The 19,538-nt window shown below is 40.9% G+C and overlaps 1 protein-coding gene across 1 annotated transcript in view; it reads right to left on the reverse strand.

Annotated features, from left to right (window-relative positions):
- The window catches only part of LOC120739208 (mitogen-activated protein kinase kinase kinase kinase 2-like), a 39,611-nt gene extending 38,413 nt beyond the window's left edge, over positions 1-1,198 (reverse strand). Inside the window, exons 1-4 of the mRNA XM_040040906.1 lie at positions 706-1,198; positions 503-626; positions 285-343; positions 97-200 (exon numbers count right to left, since the gene is read on the reverse strand). Coding sequence (XP_039896840.1) covers positions 97-200; positions 285-343; positions 503-626; positions 706-733 — 315 coding nt within the window. The 5' untranslated portion in view covers positions 734-1,198. The remainder of the gene's footprint in view (positions 1-96; positions 201-284; positions 344-502; positions 627-705) is intronic.
- Positions 1,199-19,538: the final 18,340 nt, after the last annotated feature.

Below are 19,538 nucleotides of genomic sequence, written 5' to 3' on the forward strand. Positions count from 1 at the left end.
TTCAGGTCTAATGGCTGGTTTGCATTGTGGAAATAGGGTTAGAGTTAGAAAGGAAGACATTTATTCAGGTGGCAAGTTCGACATATCTGTACAAACCTTTAGATGCATGAACTTCTGAAGAGGCTCATACCACAAGAGTAAAACCAGGCCAGATGGGACAGCCCCGCACAGAAATGTGCTATCTGTGTATGGGTTTCTTGCTGAAACAGAGAGAGCAGGACTAAGTGTCTGCAGTTGTTCTCCATGAACAAACAGACTGACCAGAGTAACTCTGCACTGCTTACCTACACTGCACCTCCTACAACCTTTAGTGTCAGGAATCTTTACAGATATGGCAAACTTTCTGTGGCCAACAGAGAATATCCAGGTCAGAACAAGCAGACAAAATTGGGTTTACAGTATCCTCCTTCCTCAAAATCAGGTGGTAGCATCATACATGACATTATTAATACTGCTGCACCTACAGCTCCTGTTTCCCTACATCTGTGATGGCGTGTCGTACCTGAGACTGATCCGCTCAGTGAGGCGGTTGGTGCTGAGCGACAGGCTGCTGTGTTTCTTGTGCAGATGTCCTTTCTGTTCAAACAGAGCTGGCAGGCTGTGCGAGTAAAGCTGGGCCGACTTCCCTGCAGGATGGAGCCTTTTTAGAGCAGCATATTATCGAGTGGACACAATGTTCTGCGTTTGTGTCACGCTGTTTGTTACCTGATACGGACATCAGCACATTGTTCATAACATATAGCCATATACATCGCTGAGGGAGGAGCTGTGGGGAAAAGACAAGCAGTTCACTGAGACTTCAAACATCCAGCTTCAGTCATCAGACTGTTCCACAAACACCATTTCCTGGTTTTCAGTGCTCCTCCTTTCATCAGGAGCTGCACTCCTTACTCAGGTTTTTCAGGGTGATGCGATTAATGACTTGCACTTTTCTGTTATTACTTGCATTTTTACACAATGCTCTTCTACTCTGACTGACACTTTCAATTACCAGCTTGACCGCGCATCACTCTTTTCTACCTCAAAACGACCAGTTACACATGTCTGCATGAATTCTGCACGCACGTTTGCACTACAAGCTGCACACAAACACGTGCACACATCCATGATTTACTCCAAACCTAACCTTCAGCGCTTTTTAACTTCCAACCCCTTCAGTGGAAACATCGGGAGAAGTTTGCCAGTGTGGGATTATAATATTATTTTATGCCATGTTAGACCCCTAATTAAAGATTGTGAATTATTATGTAGTTTTAGTTTGCATTATTCTCCTGAATTAGAAGAAGGTGATAACTATTGCATTTGTTAAGCTGATTTGCATTACATTAGACTGCTGATTTATTGTGAATGAATGATATTGTTTTATGATGCATTATACTGCTGAGTTATAAGAAATACTGTTCGCAGAAAGTCATCGCCTTATTTGTCTGATTAGAAGAGAACAGAACATACTGGAGAGGTTTTCTGCCCCATCTCAGCAGGAGCAGATAAACAGGGAGCCAAGGTCGTAGCTTAGGCGCTGTGTGAGAGAAAGGATGTGAATGTTTAGGCTTTTATGATTAGGTGGGGGCCACTAGAGGCTATAAGAGTTTGATCAATGCTCCACCATTTTGAGATCTGATGCTGTCTGCGTACGGTGTCCATCTCCCGCGCGTGTGATCATTAAATCATCGTTTGACTCAACCCAAACGGACCAGTGTTGTTATTGTGGTTTTTCCTCTTGTATCCATCCCCAATATTTGATTCCGTAACACCATCAAACTCCTCGTTGGAGGGGAGAGGGAGGGGAAACATGAGGACAAAGGAGGGCGGGAACAACTGAGCTTTAGTGCTTTTTTTTTCAACTGTGCAATATTTGCAATATTTTTTTATATTCGACCTTTTTTGTGGGGCAAATAATATTGACACCTGTCATTTTGTGTTTTTCTGAAATGATTCTGTTGTTGTGTACAAAATATTTAAAAAAATTAAGCTATAGGGAAATCCTCTGGTTGAAAATCCTGTTTAAAAAAGCACTTGGGACAATTGTGTTGGTGACAGCTTTTGTTATAATATCAATAATATTTCTATGAATATGGGATACTGTTACATGTTTGCATAGACTTTTGTGGAATATGGAGACACTCCTGGCATTATATGAGCAAAGTGAGACTCATTTTTTAGGGTTGGTGGAGATGAGTGTGAAGATCCAAACAATCCCTGTCAGTGATGGAGAAGCTTTGATGAAAATATTTGGTAAAAAGTTCACCAGCATGAAGGAAATGAAGTTTCAAACTTTCCTTAGGAGGAGCCCAGCACGCCTGCTTAAAGAATAGTAAGTGTGGCGATGTGGATGCTTGCAGCGACTGCTGTATAGAGGCCATCCTGCTACACATGAAACACATCAGAGTCATAATTGTTATTTTAGTCACGTGTTTGTTTATTATCCTTATTGTTTTATCTGGGACTGTTTGCAGACATCTCAGAGAGAGGAGACACCAGCATCTGAACAGAGACTCAAACCAGCAACCTGCAGCTCCCTGCTTGGCTGCTCCAGTTTTCTCCTCACTCATGTTGCCCACCAGTGATTTCTAGCTGCCCACCCACACAGCAGGCTAGAATATGCGCTGAGCCTCAGCACCCAATACTTGGACATGTTTTCTTTATTAAACAATGAACCAGACCCCAAAAAGTAAACAGCTGTTATTGCTAGGCAACGGGAGCAGCATTTGGAGATGCAGCACCTGACATTCCTGACCATGTGGGCGGAGCATGCATGAAATGGAATGTTTAGTAGAACTGTGCAACACAAGCACTTAGTTACAGCATGTTTCATTGTATCCAGACACAGCTAGAGACACATCTACAGCAGCATCTCTGTGCAGGACAAACGACAGCTGACGAAGAAACATCGAAAACTTCACTTCACTCCTCTACAAAACGTTGGTTCCTTTGTTTAAAAGGCCAAAATGAATCAAGGGAGATCGAGAAGAGGATCGGCGAGTGTTTCACCTCACAATACAGTATAGCTGATTCATTTTAAATTTCAAATGATACAGGCTGAAAATGTCAAATTAAAAGAAGAGGCAGAAAAATCAAGAGGAGAAGCTAAAAATTCAAAGTTTGAAACTGAAGTAGTATTGCAGGAATTACTGGATGTGGGTCTCAAACTTAAAGGAGAGAAAATGGGAAAACAACAGGCAGAAAATGAGAATGAAAACACGAAGAAAGAACTGTTGGAAGCTCAAAAAGCATTGGAGGAAGAGAAAAGCACAGCACAAGAAGCCAAAAATAAATATCAAACTGCAAAGAAGGAGGCAGGAAATGTGATGCAGGAATTACAGGAGGTGCAGGAAGCTTTTGAACAGGAAAAAAGGAAAATGCAGTTGGAAACACAAGAAGCTGCAAATGTAATGGCTGAAGCTGAAACACTAAGGAAGGAATTACTGCATGTGAAGCAACAACTTGAAGAGGAGAAAAAATGTAAACATGAGGCAGAAAATGAGATTGAAAATATGAAGAAAGAATTGTTGGAAGCTCAAAAAGTGTTGGAGGAAGAGAAAATTAAAATACAGGAAGCAAAGAAAGAAATGGAAGATACAAAGAGTTACACTCAAAACATGAAGAAGGAACTGATGAAAGTGCAAGAGGAACTTGCAGAAGAGAAAATTGAGTTGAAGGTATTCAAGAAAGAAACGACGGTGACCAAGAAAGGCTGCAAAGATGAACTTAAAGAAATACAAAAGCACAAAAAGGAAGCTAAAGAGCTCCTCAAACACAAAGGGAAACTGGCCAAACAGCAGCTGAAAGAAACATTTAAAGATGCCGAGGAGCAGCTCAACAAAACCTTAAAAGAGCTGAAGGCAAAAGAAAAGCAAGCCGAGGACAGGAGGGGATTCTGGAGCAGACTGCTGAGAAAGAACTGACCCAGCAGCATCTTCCTCCTTCCCCCTCTCTCAACCTTTCTTTCACAAAAATCCCCCCAAACTTTACTTGGGACGTTTGTTTGTTTTTTAAAAACTCTATTCTGAATACATGTACTGACATACAAAAATAAAATTGCCATAACTTGACCTCATGTTGCCTGCTTCTTTTCTTGTGTGTCTGTGGATGTAAAACAGTAACACACTTTCTGCTCTGTGTTTTTAATTGTAAATAAATGCAATATATCTTCATTTTAAAAACTTCTGCTCTAAATCTTTTTTTAGCAAAATGCTTTTTTTGCCCCTTCCTGATTTCTTATCTTTTAACATGTTTGTTACATTTACATGTTTCCGATTTCAAGTGTTAACACAGATGGTCAGAGACAGAGGTTTGGACAGCTCTTTCCCTTTATTTGTATTTATTCAGCTTATTTTTATACTCAAAAATCCATCCACAAGCTCCAACGCATCCAGAACTCTGCTGCCTGTATCATCACCAGGACCCCTTCTATCCACCACATCACTCCTGTCCTGCAGCAGCTTCACTGGCTCCCGGTCAAATATGGCATCAATTTCAAAATACTCTTGCACACATTTAAAGCTATTCATCATCTCTCCCCTCCATATCTCTGATCTGGTTAAGATCACCGCCCCATCTCGTTGTCTCAGATCTACTTCTTCCCTTTCACTCTCCGTCCCCTCCCCCCGTCTTGCCACCATGGGGAGCAGGGCTTTCAGCTGCTCTGCTCCACGACTCTGGAATTCCCGACCTCCTGATTTAAGAAACATCTCTTCCTTCTCTCTCTTTAAGTCCCAACTCAAAACTCACTTGTTCAAAATAGCTTATCCCACATAACCTCCCACTCTGCTCTTTTATTAGTTTATGTCTTATGCTTTTACGATTGTGTGAACTGCTTGCTTTTATCTTGCTTTTTATTCTAATGTGTACAGTGACCTTGAGTGTTTTGAAAGGCGCTTTCAAATAAAATGTATTATTATTATCTTTGAAATATCTCAGTGTGACACTGATACTGTACATGAGTGTGGTAGGTTTTGAAAACAGCATCAGCAGAGTACACAGCAAAGGGGAAAGGAACAATTGTTCCTTTCAAATTTTATACAAAACATCCAATCCTGGATCATATCCATATCCACTTAGGATTGAGTGATCCAAATACACCACATTGTGACAATAACCACGGCATAGCAGCTGATGAGCAGCAGATAGATACTGCTCATGGCACCACTGGTGCAACTAGACTTGCAGTCAAGACCGCCTAAACCAAGACCAAGACCAGAGGGTATCGAGACCTAGACAAGACTAAGAACAAGTCGAGACGAAGTCGAGATGAGACCAAGACCGAGACCAAGACCAAGATGAGACGAAGTCGAGACGAGACCAAGACCAAGACAGACAAAAAAGTCTTTAAACTGCAGCCAGATGCTGCTTCGTTTACGGGTGTCAGGCATATTTATGTGTTTTTGCTTTCGCACAGCCCTCCTCACCACTGTCTACTGTCTCACTCACTTACTGAGAGGACAGACGCACCCTCCACTTGACTGTCGTGAAATGCAGATCCAAAAGCAACAACATGGCAGGTCAAGAGACAACAGCAGTATCCTGAGCAGCGAGGGGTCCAACAGCAACAGCAGTATGTGCAAAAGGCATCAGCAAGGAGAAAACACCATCATCATGACTGGATGGATGGAGATGCGTTTCCAACAAGCTGCAACTTCACTGTGTGTGAATGCAAATTGAGAACAGTGTCTGAGTTGGACATTTGTTACGTTTGGAGTGAAACGGCAATGGAAGAGACAGTGGGTGTAGATTTCATTTTGGCATTGGTGGGGACCAATGATCAATGATTCAGTTTTTTTTCCTTTTTGTCTGTGCTTCTTGATAACAAAAGGAGAAACTTGCCTAAATATGCTCTTCTACATGCTTTTAAACCATTTAAAATTACAATTGATAGTTTTATATGTGAGTTATATAATGCTAAATTACAATTAAACAAATGACTAAGTATTTTAGACTTTCAGTCAGCAAGCCGGCCTAAAATTACATCAACGTAAACACACTGGCGACAAACTGAAATACTGCAAAGAATGTGGGAGAAGCTTCCCCACGTCAGGTGACTTAAAACGACATGAACTCTTTCACAGTGGGGTCAAAAAGCATCTCTGTGATCAGTGTGGGTCAGCTATCAACAAGGCATCTAACTTTTTTAGGTGGGGTTGCACTACTGTTGGGACTGCAGTCTTCCTCATTCCTGGTTCTCTTTGTTTGACGAAGACGATTTGATGCTTCTTAGTAGTGAATAATGTCCACAACCCAGTCTTTCTCCCTTTTCAGTAAGATCTGCAGATGTTTGAGGGTATCTGTTTACAATGATTTTAGCAACTTCTTCACATGATGCACGTTTAGGGTTTCTGCAGTGAACTTGCATGGCCTCCACAACAATTCTGACCATACTTCTCCTGTCCTCTGGATGAGCTCTGTCTCCTCTTGTGATTGCATGCGACAGTCGGAGTGGAAATCTTTCCCAAGGAATCTGTAAGTGTGAGACCCAAGAGCTGGAGTAATGGTTGTACATAGTGGTGGACGTGGAGGAGGAGGGGTGAGGTGGATGGCTTGATGTTTCAGCTGATGCAGCAGGGCAAGGCTCCAGAGTAATGGTGTCATTCAGGTTCTCTGGTCTGTTGCCATCTAAAAAAATAAATAAATAAATAAAGATCATTGGAAAAGCTACCTTAAATAGCTACTATGTCAACAAATATGTCCTCACTAAAAGATGAACCCTTCAATTAGGATTGAGTAGTAACGGCAAGGCAGTTTTGGGGACCTTGTCTGAAGATGAAAAGAAGCAATCCCAGGACTGCAAAAGAACTACAAACTCAAGGTCTTGCATTGAAAAAACCTTGAGTCAATATATTTTACAGTATGTCACAACTTCAAACCCTTAGTTGTACCACTACCAATGAAAGGTTAATGGTGTTAGATTTAGTGTCTACTTTTGTTTATGTTTTCCGTGTTAATTATCTACCGGACAATGTGAGCCCCAAAACGCTCTTCAATATTATACTGTCAAAGTACATGTGTAGTATGGTGAAGAGAAAAAAAAAAGCTAATCAAGCTAATCAGTGACATATGAGTCTATGAGTGACCTTCAAATCATAGACTCAAGTCTATGATTTATACAGAACCTACACAAACCTTCTTTAAATGCAAGAAGTAGTTTACGTATTTGAATTGGTGTGAGAAAGGGTTTGAGATCTTCTGCCTCCACAAACAAAAGATCACTTTTTTGTTGTACACCAATAACGTCCGTCAGATGTTCTACAATGCAGATTATTTTCTCTCTGTCTAGTGCCGGCAGGAGCCTTGTGAGTTCCTCTTCAATTTCCATCCCTGAAAAAGAATTAAGAGGAAACTGAATGGTGTAGGGAGACAACAAAAAGGCCTGCCATGTTATAAAGTGGTAGTGGGTAATAATCCATCAGACTGTCAGCATTTACACACACACTTCTTTCTGTAGGGCAACGCAAGCAGTGAAGTCCAAGGTCAATGAGAAGTACTGAGTGATGCAACTCGAGCACAAAGTACAATCCAGAATCGTTAACAAGTATAACAGCTATCTTCCCAAAAAACCAAGCCATCATCAGTGTCATCTACAATGGAAACATAGCGTTTCACATACTTGGTACCTTTGTGGACAACTGCTGACACATCCAAAGTGGTCTGATTAGTGCAGCCGGCTTTTGCCACAGCTTCTTGAATGACAGCGTTGTAAAGATGATGATTGTAATCACTTGCTTCTCCAATGATTTGAACTGTAGGTGGAAACAATTGGCCCACTGAGAGGTAGGACTGCAGTAACTGATGCCGTTCTGTCAGAGTCTTGCATAAGTTGATGAAGTTGTGCACTGTTCTTGTACATGCTTTGAAATACGAGTGCTTGCTCTCAAACCTAAGGGTCCACAAACGAATGAGTGGTCCAAAGTGAAGGATAAGCTCTGCATAATGTAACAAATAGTGATGTTTAGCTTTTAAAGCTTTGTCAGGAAACCTACTGTGTCTCAGATGTATATAGTCCTCTATCAGTATCTTTAGGTAGGCAATGTCATTGTGACTTATTTTGGGGGCACATACAATATCAACAATGTCTCTAAGTTTAAGGCATAACTGCCAAACCTCACTATCCACAGGATGTTTTATCTTTTCACCAATGTACAGAGGCAGAAGTCGTAGAAGACACCAGTTCTGTGCTGCCACTTCCTACGTGTTTGAACTGTACAATTGCTCTGTTTAACTGGTTGTATGTGAAATGCCCTTCCATTTGCACAAGGGTATCAATATATAGCGACAAGTCACTGGAAACCACTCCTTCAAATAAATCATGGCCCAAACATGGAGGTAACCCAGAGCACACATGGAAATACTTCAGTGAATTAAACACAGAGTCAAATTTAATGCCATTCACAACCGAGTGGTCACTTGTAGAGAGGACCTCAACACTGTCTTTATAGTTATCAGCTGTTCTTTTTTGTCCAAGTGATAGTGGATCATTGATAAAGTTTTCCCTGTCAATTAAGCAGTATCTGCAAAAATGTTTGCTACAGCTGAAATTCTCAGTGAAACCACCTATGCAGTGGGAGCCCAGATTGTCTCCTAAGATGGCTATCAAAGCTGCCTTCATTATGGTTCCAACCTCTACCAGAACACCTGTCTCTTCCATATCTTTAAGGTCTGCAATAAGACTGGAAAAAACTTTGTTATGGCCAAAAGGTTTGAAGTCAGTGTTCCTGCAAAGCAGAACAAGTTGCATTGCATCAACAGAGGACCGGTTGTGTGGCAAGATCTCACCTAGAGTCATGTACACTGCCAGGATTTTATGTTTCTTTTTGCCAGACCCTAATGGATTAACCACTTCAAATGCATCTTGGTAGAGAAGGAGTGAAAGAGATGATGGATAGTGCTGTAAAAGTGCATTATCCTTGACATTTTGACCATCTGAGACATCCTCTAAAACCATGTCTGGTGATCGGCGTAGTTTTGACTGTTTGTACTGTTCCCGTATTGTGGGTTGTCTCAAGAGAGACTTCAGTGTTCCTTTAATTGGCACATACTGAAAATAACGCTGTTTGCCTGTACTGTCAGATCCTAAAAAAATTGAGTGGGTTCCACATAACTGAAATTTTCTTTGAAAAATGTCTTCCTTGTTTTGTCAGATCTCAACACACCTTTATTGTACAGTGTTAAGAGATCATTCTGTGAAAGTTCTTGAATGATGTTATCCACTTCTGCCTGTGGAATATTAAATGCAGACAGTTTGTCAGACAGTTTTGCCACAACATCGTGCATTGCACAGCTGTGAAGATCCAGAAATTCCTCTATGATGCACTGTATAGTGCTGGTTGGCAAGAGCATTTTAGCCTGCATTTTTAAATAAAATAAAGCCAATCGATCTAGAAATAAATCTTCATCAGTAGTATTGTGTTGTGAATCCCTGTCTTCTAATAGATTAACTGTGTCCTGTCCTTGTATTATGGCAATTTCACCAATTTCTTGTTGCCTTGACTGCTGAACTGTCTGCTTATGTTTTCGAGAAATATGGCTGGAAAATGATGTTCGGACACTGAAGTATTTAGAGCAACCTTCAAATGGACATAATACTTTTTTCCCATCTTTGATGTGAAATCTGAGATGGGCACAAAGAGTTGTGAAGTTTTGTGCAGCATACCCACATCCAGGAACTTGACAGCTGAGGTCACCAGTGAACTTACAGGACTCCTCCTCAGTGGCCTCCCTTCTGGTCCTGTGATTCCTATGCATATGTGAACGAAAGGCAGGAAATGTTCTGAAAGTGGCAGGGCAGTTCTCAGTTCCACAGGAAAACCTATAGTTAGCTACATGTTTGTGGCTTTTAACATGCAAACTGAACAATATAAATTTCCGTGCACGGAAGCCACAAAATTTACAAATAAACATAGTTGCAAAAACTTCAATGACAAATTACCTATCCAAAAGACATATGCAATGCAAAAAAAAACCAACCCAAAACAAAATAAGAGTATTGTCAATAGGGACCAATTCCCAGTTTTGACATGATCAAAATGATTCACAAAAGGCTTCAATGAACACAAAATGTGTGCCGACAAAAAGCACAGTAAAGACAAGTGAGCAGTCCACAAAAATGAAAAAATATTTGAGCTCGACGCTTGAATGAGTTTAGCCTGACTTAGTCAGCACCCCGCACTGTACAGGTAGTACAAGTACACCTGAAAACACCGACCATTTACCACCTTTAAGCATGGTAAATGGGCGTAACCTCGTTAGTTCGCCCATTTACCTGTTGCAAGCATCCATGTTTCTATCATCTATTGACATTTTGTCTTAGCATTTGATTGGAAAATAACCTGGCACGGTAGCTGAAAAATCAAACCAAACAGTAATGAGAACACATTTCTGACTTCTCTCGAATAAGTGAAAAAACACTTACCTTCAGACTGATTCGCTGATTCCAATTCAACTTCAATGTTTCCCATGTCAGTCAGTCTTAGGGAAAAAGTGTTAAGTTTAGATGTTTCATTTACTTTGAGATACTCCCGCATTAATTGGATGAGAAATTTGGAGTCTAGCAGAGTTAGCACGAATAGCATACGATCTTCAGATATAATCCAACCAACTGTGCATTTGACCTGATTGAACTCAATACTGTCGATACATGTTTGCTGTTAGCCATTTACTGTTTGCTTGTGAGCTTTTACATCTTTTTCCTATTTCTGTTGTGTTTTACTCAACTTCTATTGTATTTTGTGTGCTTTTGATGCATGTTTCTATTTTCTGGTGTTTCCTTAAGTTGTAGAGCTTTTGAACTCTTACAGCCGCTGTACGAGAAGCCTTTTCCACACGTGTAGAACAGACTGAGTTTCCTTTACAGTTTAAGTGTTGACAGTTGGCTAAGAAAGCCATTTCTACCTAGTAAAACCTTTCTGGCTAAATGGAAATGATGCTGGTGCAACGCTAATAACATAAGCAGGGGCCGTTGTTCGGTTTCACTGGTCAGGTCTGACCTCAGACCTTTGTTGCATTACATTTGCATCAGAAGTCTGAGCTCCGGAAGCAGAATTTGTTTTGCTCTTTAAGGCACAGCCATTCATGTGTCACTAGCATTACAGCACAATAGTGTTTTTTGTGGCTAAAACACTCTGCTCAGTGCTCTGCTTATGGCTTATTTAGTGAGTCACAAATACACAACAGCAGCAGTAAAGACTAGAGGTTTTATAGTCCTACCAATGATTAACAAGAGCTCTGCTGCCACACTGAACCGTCACTGTAAGCTGGGGTCTGTGTGGCTGCTCCAGCTTTCTGATTTGGAAGTCCAGCCTCAGAGGACCTTCCAAGGCTTCGCCATGTCAAAGTGAATTTAGTTGTGATTAATTTTTGTTTTGTTTTTAAAGGAAGTATTTAGATAAAGGACAAAAAGTGATCACAGGGTGCAAATGATGTAGCATTCATTCATTATTCACCCTGAGGAATGTTTAATGTCAAACGATAATCGTTTTGCTGAACCCAGATTCCCATAGTTCCTTAAATTTGTCGGCTGAGTATGAAAAGTTTCCCTTATTCATGGGTAAAAAAAAATCTAAGAATACGAGAAAAAGGTAAGTAAATAGAAAATATAAGAGAAAGACAAAAGCAAACAGATGGAATCTATTCAGTAAAAAAATAAAAAATAATGAGCCTGGGTCAGTTAAATGTCATACGTGCCTTCTTTATAAGCCAGTGTCTGAAAATGGAGAGCTTTAAAAAGACAAACTCAAACAAATGGCTTCTGAGATAGTATTCAAAAGTATTCTACTGAACAAATAGGAAAAATGAAAAACAAACACAAAGATGAATAATCATCTGTCAGTTTGTCTGTGCAGAAAGACACTTCCTGACAAGAACTGAATAGCAGCCAGTTTGCAAATGCTATAGAAACAGCATTAATAATCCACACTGAAAAGTAAGAACAGGCATAAGAAGAAGGAAAATAGAGGAAAAACCTGGCAAGACACAGCATGGCCGAGGCACAGGCAGCTGTAGATGCATGTGGATCTGTCTCAACTGGTTGTCTGGCTATTTTCCTATGATGGAGAAAACAAAAGCTGGGCAGCCGCTGGGACAATACCTCCGCTGTCTACGTGTCATCTCTGTCTGCCTCCGGGTAAAAGACTATGATAACAGCACTGTGAACCTCAATATCCTCCACCCACAGTCTGTTCAATTAGAACAATGCTGAACCACACTTGGGAGAAACAGGAAGGAAAGTTTATTTTTCTTGTCACATCTTTATTCCCCTCAAATGATCAAAATGTTACTTCTTTAGCCTCATTGCTTGTTGTTTGGCGCTCACATATTTTTGGTATGGATCATGCTTTTGTCATTCCCTAAAGATATCTTTTTGAACAACACGATGCGAAAACACCATTTTCCAGCAGAAGGTTTTATCTGATACTCAGGCGGTTTAAACATGGGAAACATTAATGTTTTCTGACAGCGCTGAAATTCGACACCAACGAGGCAGTTTTGGTCCAGTTGGTGCTATCGAAGGGAAGAGGCGGTTCTAATTAAAACTAACGAGCTGCATGTGTTGTCTGTGTAGCTTTCAAATTAGTTAGCTTGTTGTCAGATTGAGTTATTTCACCCTTTCCACCCGCAGTTGTAGCTTGCTCTTTCTCTCTCAGCCTGTAAATGAAAAATGTCAGTGGGTGGCCACAGTAATGTCACATGTGACTTTGTGAAGTCTTGATTTTGACATTTGGACCGGAGGGTGAAGCGTGGTTAGCAAGACACATTTATTCTGTTTGCATTTTTACACATTTGGGCGGATTAGGGGACGGTTACCTCCTCAGTTACCGCATGAATATAGGATGAGGTTCATTCATTTGGCTCGCTGAGGAAGCACAACAACTTTTGATGGCAGCAGTGACAATGTTTAGTTAGACTTCACAACCAACTCTCAACTTGAGTTGTGGGCAGGAACTGCATGTTACGGATGTTAAATAATAATGAAGAAACAGACAAAGATGTTTGGACTGGTTCTGAGCATACAGGTGTGCAGCATGCATGTTTAGACTTAACATTTAGATTTAATGTTTAAAATTGTGTTTTAAATATAAAAAGTTACAATATTTTAGTAAATGTTGTAAAAAATGACTCGAAAAAAACGTGTTTTTGTGAGGTTTTGAGCTAAATGTGGAAAAATGTCGTCATTAAACACTTCAGGGTGTTTCAGTTTACAAACGGCGCCACATAGAATACGTTACTCTGATTGGGTAACGTAACGGCATGTATTCTGTAACTAGAGCTGGGCAAATTTATACTGTATAGGAATTTCTTTTACTTGTGTATTAATCACATTATTTTATTGTATGATGCCTTGGTGCCACTGGATTTTAACATGTCTCACACTCATACAGTAAGACAAATGGTGGGGGTCTAGTAAGGAAGTTGGGGGAAGCAGACAACTCCACAGGAAGAGCCTTTTGTGTCTTCGAGGACTCTGGGAGGTAGCAAGGGAGTGTGAACCTTAAGGTGTGAAACAGCTGTGTACTGCCTTTTGTTCCTGGAGAAGGTATTTAACTGAGAGCCATGCTAGGCTCAGGGAGACTCTGCTGACCGTCTGTCCCGCGGTCATGCAGGGACTTCATCAAGCTTGGTTGTCTGTTCTTTGTGTGTTTGATTAAAGAATGTTAGCTACTGCTCACCGCTCGTCTGCAGGCTTGATTTAATGGAAAACTTCCACAACAATACCAAGATAAATCATTTGTTCTGACATCAACACAATTGGTTAGTATTAAAAAAAAGAAACTAAATAAAATAATAGTTTCTAACCGTGAAGAATAATTCTGCACACTGATGAGAAAGATGTCCTGTACCTGGTGCTGGTTGATAAGCTTGTTTCTGTAGATATTGCTGTCATGTAAAGACATCTATCTGAAAATCGCCTGAGATTTTGGATCAAAAAAAAGAATCCCTTTGAACGTGGACATAAATTTTCCATGTTTCTTGGTCTCTCACTGGGCTGCTTACAGACTCCTCTTCCTCATTAAGAAAGTAAAGCACCAGGAGTCTTACCCTGGCCCTCTATTCTAGTCTCTGAAGCATCACTTTAGTTAGAGATAACTCAGAAATCTGAATTCCAGTCAATTATATTTCTTCTCCACTTAGAGTGTGAGGGAAAAGTTTCTGCATTTCTTCCCTGGATACTTCTAAGACAGCTTGTTAGTGCCAGTACTTCTCAATCAGTCCAGCAATCCTCCCCTAGACAGAAACCAATGAGCCAGCGTGCTACTGGCAGTGCCCACTGCTTTCCACTTAGGAATGCTAACATTACAGCAGTTGCCATTTTCAGCTCAACCCATCATAGAAACTCCCACATTAAAACAAGTAGGAGCAGAGGTATCCCTTTAATGACCTGCACGTCCAATCCCCTCTGTGGACCGGGTCGTGAGAGAGCCACAGATTCCAGGAGGGATTTGAGAGCTTCTCTGTCTAAAGTTTCATAATATATTGTCAGTGCGTGAACATGAGGCCCTAGTGTATTATGTTCAGCATTTATATAATCCCATATGTAACATAATAGCCTGTGCTAAGGCAGGGAAACAAAAGCACAAAGCAGGCAGGAGCTTGAACACAGTGCATTGGATTCCGTCACATTTATCTGTTGCTTTCAGGACTGTGTGTTTGAAAGGTATTCCACACAGAAAGGGGAGAACCAGCATTCGACTGCGAACTACAGTCAGCCCCTGACATCAGGTCACGAACATAAGCAACATGTAAGATAATACGACGAAGGGTGTGACGATGGAGCTCACAGAAACCAGGTATGTGAGCTCTGGGGGTGAAAAATATTGCCCCAAACTGCAGTTCCTATAGTGGCCACTAAGGGTGTAAAAGTAAAATAATCAACTTTACATCAGAAAATGTTTGGCTTTGGTCTCTATGGATCAGCGGTCCCCAGCTTTTTTTTCAAGTCTTTAAGGTGTCGAAGATAAATCCAACTAAATAAAACCAGTACGGCCCAGTACCAAACGACCCACGGACCAGTACCGGTCCACGGCCCGGGGGTTGGGGACCGCTGCTTTCATAACCACTCTCTGGGGATGAATATTTTTATTACTCCTCCATATGGATTGGCAGGTGTCCACACCTCCACCTCTGTGGGATTCATGACCCTGACAGTATTTAACCTCAACCATTATTATTGGTTTTTATTTGTTTTACACTAGTCAAATAGTCATTTTTACTCCTGTTTAATTGACCAGTAAATTGGTCAGCAGGAACTAATATTACTCTCCTTGTATTGGTGCGCATGCATGCCAGTATCTGCACACCTACTGTCTCTCTTAAGTGATGGTATAACAGGTAAGTGACAGAGATGAGTTTAAGGAGTAATGTAAGCAGATGATGTTATGAGTACATCATATTAAACTGGATTTATTTATAGCAGAGAGAGAAATTACTGGTCCTATACTTGTACTAAGTACTATTGGGAATATAGTGTGCAAATATGGAGCAGCACTTATATTTATAGACTTCATAGCATTTCATTTTAAATGGTAAAGCCTCCTCGTGGCCAAGGCGCAAGGAAGTGAACTGGTAAAGCCTTTTCTCTGTGCTGCTCTGAAACTCCTCTCATCAACGTACAGCTACAAAGATTACAGTGCTGTTTATTGACACAAATACCACGTGTCATGTAGTGGAGGCTGACGGCTCTCCCTACATGTACACTTTGGGCTGTGGTAGCCTTTAAATTTGTAGCTTTGGAATTCCATTATCAGAGTCCAAAACTTGCACAGTTTGAGGCATGAGTGCATTTTTTCCCTGTTTTGTTTTGCTCATATGTTAGTCACAACCTAAAATATGAGCCTACATCGTTTCATAAGGTCCGTCACGTAGTGTAGCCTCACTCCACCACTTGCCTCTTCACATTCTGCGACATAAAACACTGCAGTGTGTGAAAGCACGCACAGGAGCATCTGACTTGCAGTGAAAGTGGCAGTTACAGCCATTAGGTCACGTCCTCCTCCGGAAACAGGTGTGTAAAGCCTGCACATGGCCTGAACACTGCAAGGGGCCCCTTGCTGGGGTCAGGTCAGGAGCCCCTAACATACTGGCCTCCCTCCATCTCCAAGCCCAGCAGGGCCACAGGCCACTTCTAAAGCTGTGTACTGTCATTGTGATGCTGTGCACCACCTCCACACAGCCTGGAGACTCAGAGACCTTTTAGCGTGTTCTGCTCCGTTGCAGAGTAATTCCAACCCAGAGATTTGCCTCTCTCATTTTACACCATTTTAATTCCCACTCAGCATTTGAAGTTGTGACAGGCAGACTGGTTGGCTTGCAACACCCACTTGATGATTGATTCCCCATTAATGGCTAACTGCTCTGTTAGCAAAAAGCTTTAATGCATGGCTGATAAGCTCCACTGCTGAAGATGTTAAGCAGTCTAATGTTGTTAGAGCACACTGCAGGGATGTCACGCACCACGAGCTGTTCGTGTCAGATTTTCATCTGGGTTTTTTCTCTTCTTTTTTGTGATTTCTGCCACAGAAACTAAATCCTCAAAATGCAAATTCAGACAAAAGGCACAATTTGGAATATCAGACAAAATTCTTTCACTTTCCATGTAGAAGATTTTTTCAGTCTCTGCATGTGTGCAGTCAAGATGAAGATGTTTGGTCAGACAAGGAGTGTTCAGGATATCTACAGAGAGCAGAGAGGCTCAGTGCAACCAAGCTTCCCTCATCCTGATCCAGACGACACTGCTTATTTGAATCAACATGAGAAAGCAACCAAAACAGTGCAGTTCACCTCGTATGCCTTTAACTTATTCACATGTAATTATATTCCACTGTGGGTTTGTGGTAAAATCTAGAACAAATGCAGACTCCCCATTTTCATTAATGACGTCTAATTGCAGAGATGGTTGAAAACAATCTAAGTGGCATTTTTAAATACATACTGAATATTTAAAATACAGTGAAAGGCTGGTGAACGCAGTGAGTTCCCACTGTCACTCCAACTGCAGCAAGAAACAGAAACTCCTATTTCTCCTGTTTATTTGTATCATATGTTCATAAAGTTTGGAGACAAATGCACCATCCTGACTTTTAATCAAGACCTTAAACATATTAGAGGGGAACAGAAATGCAAAACACACCTAATAGTCCCACCTGTGTCAGCTGTTTATTCACTCTATACTGGAAAGAATAAAACATATCAACACTCCGTGTCCTCAGCATCATGCTAAAGACATCTGTTTCAATCATGTTCGTGCCTAACATGTATCTTTAGGTGCTCCTAAAGTCTCTCAGTTGTATTCAGCCATGGTCATTTTCACATCTTTCTCACAGGTCGTCTGTGGCCCAAAAACTGCTCTTTTCTCTTACAGTTTTCTTCTTTGAAATTTCCACAATGAGCATGAAGAGAAATAATCTTAAAGGGAATTTTAGTATTGCAGAAAGTTTTTCGCAAAACTCAATCTCTGAAATATCTTATAGTCTGGTTTTCAGAGTAAACTCTCAGTAGGCAGTCTGAACTGTGCCCATTTGACCCCCAAAGTCCAGTTTGATTGACGAGTGTGTTCACTGAATGCTTTGCCTGGTACAGTTGAAATGGTTGCTGTGCTTCAGTGGATTCGAGCATAGGATGGATGACGTGTGATCAAGCACAGAACCCCAACACTTGCTCTACAGCAGCAGCCTCCAATAAAATCACACTTTTAAGTAATTAACAAATCTATGAGGCATGTGACAGGATGGAGCATCACCCCTTTAAAAATGTTCCAGTCAAAACACAAAAATGCATAAAATCATGGCGTTCATTCTGCTCTGCAAGAGTGTTTTCCAAAAGCTTTTGTGTGCATGAAAGACGAGTGAGTGCAAGAGAAGAGCTGCTGCTGAGACAAACTGAAGCGTGCTTGGGTCTGGATCATTAAGTGCAGACTAGTGGGATGGTGCCGAGAGGGAACAGGTCTGCTTGGGAAAGGTATAAGGAAACTTCACTGTCTTAAGTATTACAGTCTCTCCAAAGTCTACAACTGTATGGCAGGTGTGACCTTCTGTACTTGGAAAAGATATCTGCTGCAACTTGCTCTATGGCGCCATCTGGGTTATTCTCAGGAATGACAAACCTACTTACAGGACACGTTTCCAGTATTTACAGGTTGACTAATACGCTATCTGGTGTGAGCAATCAAATGTTTGTGTATTAAACTAGTGGATCATGTGTACTTGCCAGTCACGAGTTCATGTTGAGGACCATGTAAACTATAATAAATAGAGATACTTGACAAAAATGTCAAAGCTCAACTTAGAGATAGACATAACATCATTAATTACCCGACTTTAAGTTTGCATCAGTTAAGTTCCTCCCCACAGATGATGTTTTCTCCACATCTGGATAAATAAAAAACCCATTTGTGTTCTAACATTTCCCTTAGAACCAGTCAGTGAAATTTATGCTAGTAAGTCAGACTATTTTCATGCCCACGTCATTTTCTGGAAACAGCCAAAACTTCAAAGAAACTCCAGTTGATCAAACTGTGAATGATAACACATCTACGGACCAACAGAAAGACTCGGAGCTTCCAATGTAAACGTTGCTGTCATATAAAAGATTTAAGACTCCTGGGAAAGTGTAAAATCCAGCTGTGTTAGCAAAGTTATCAGTCAAGAAGCCATTTTTTTGGCTTTCAGCAGGGCAAACATCCAACAGGAGGATTATACCAGGCACTGTCATTTGCTTCGTATTCGCTCCTGATCAGAGAATTATAAAATGTTTATGGTTGACAAGTTATCGGCCGTGAACTTGATACCTCTGAGAGTCATTTCTCTATCAGCTGTAGTCGCCTACTAAGCCCCACCATGATCAGACAACTACAAAAGTCTCGTTTACACCTGGAAATTGTGAAGTTGTGATCCATGCAGATGTAGTGCAAGCTATTGGTCAGTCTTCCCAAAGTAATCATCAGCATAGAAAATTTAAAAATACAATTTGAACTGCTGCATGACAGAAAAAACGAACTGTGGGATGCTACTTAGCTCAAAACATGATCTTTCCTAACTGCAACCAAGTAAGAAATGAAAGTAAAAGAAGAACTAAAACAAAAAATCCAAACATAGAGGTCCCAAAGTCTCCTGGATGATAAGTCTGTGATTTATACTACCACGAACACTGCAGCCTTTAAATCTGCAACTTGCAAATCTCTAAAATGGGATATGTAGAGCCTACGAGGAAGCCTGTACAAGCGGCTGATGTTGTTACCAGCATTTATACCTGTGCAGGCTGGGCTCATGCAAATGTTTAGTAACATTTTCAGGGCATATTTTGTGGATGTTAATGTGCTCATCTTGTGTCAAAATAGCATCCTCAGTTCTGCTGTTCAGAAATAGGACTAAGGGCCTCCTCACATGTTTACCACACTTTGCTGTATGTTTTGCATGAATTGATTGAATGTCAGTTCAGGTTTTTAGAAATGCTGGTAGGCAGAGAATCTGGTGCAAAGATATCTCCTCTACTGGAGTTCTGCTTCATCTCACTGAATACTGTATGTTTGTGCACATTTTGTCATCATTTTGACTGGT

Source organism: Simochromis diagramma, unplaced genomic scaffold (assembly GCF_900408965.1).
Source record: "Simochromis diagramma unplaced genomic scaffold, fSimDia1.1 OVJJ01000288.1, whole genome shotgun sequence".
Classification (NCBI taxonomy): domain Eukaryota; kingdom Metazoa; phylum Chordata; class Actinopteri; order Cichliformes; family Cichlidae; genus Simochromis; species Simochromis diagramma.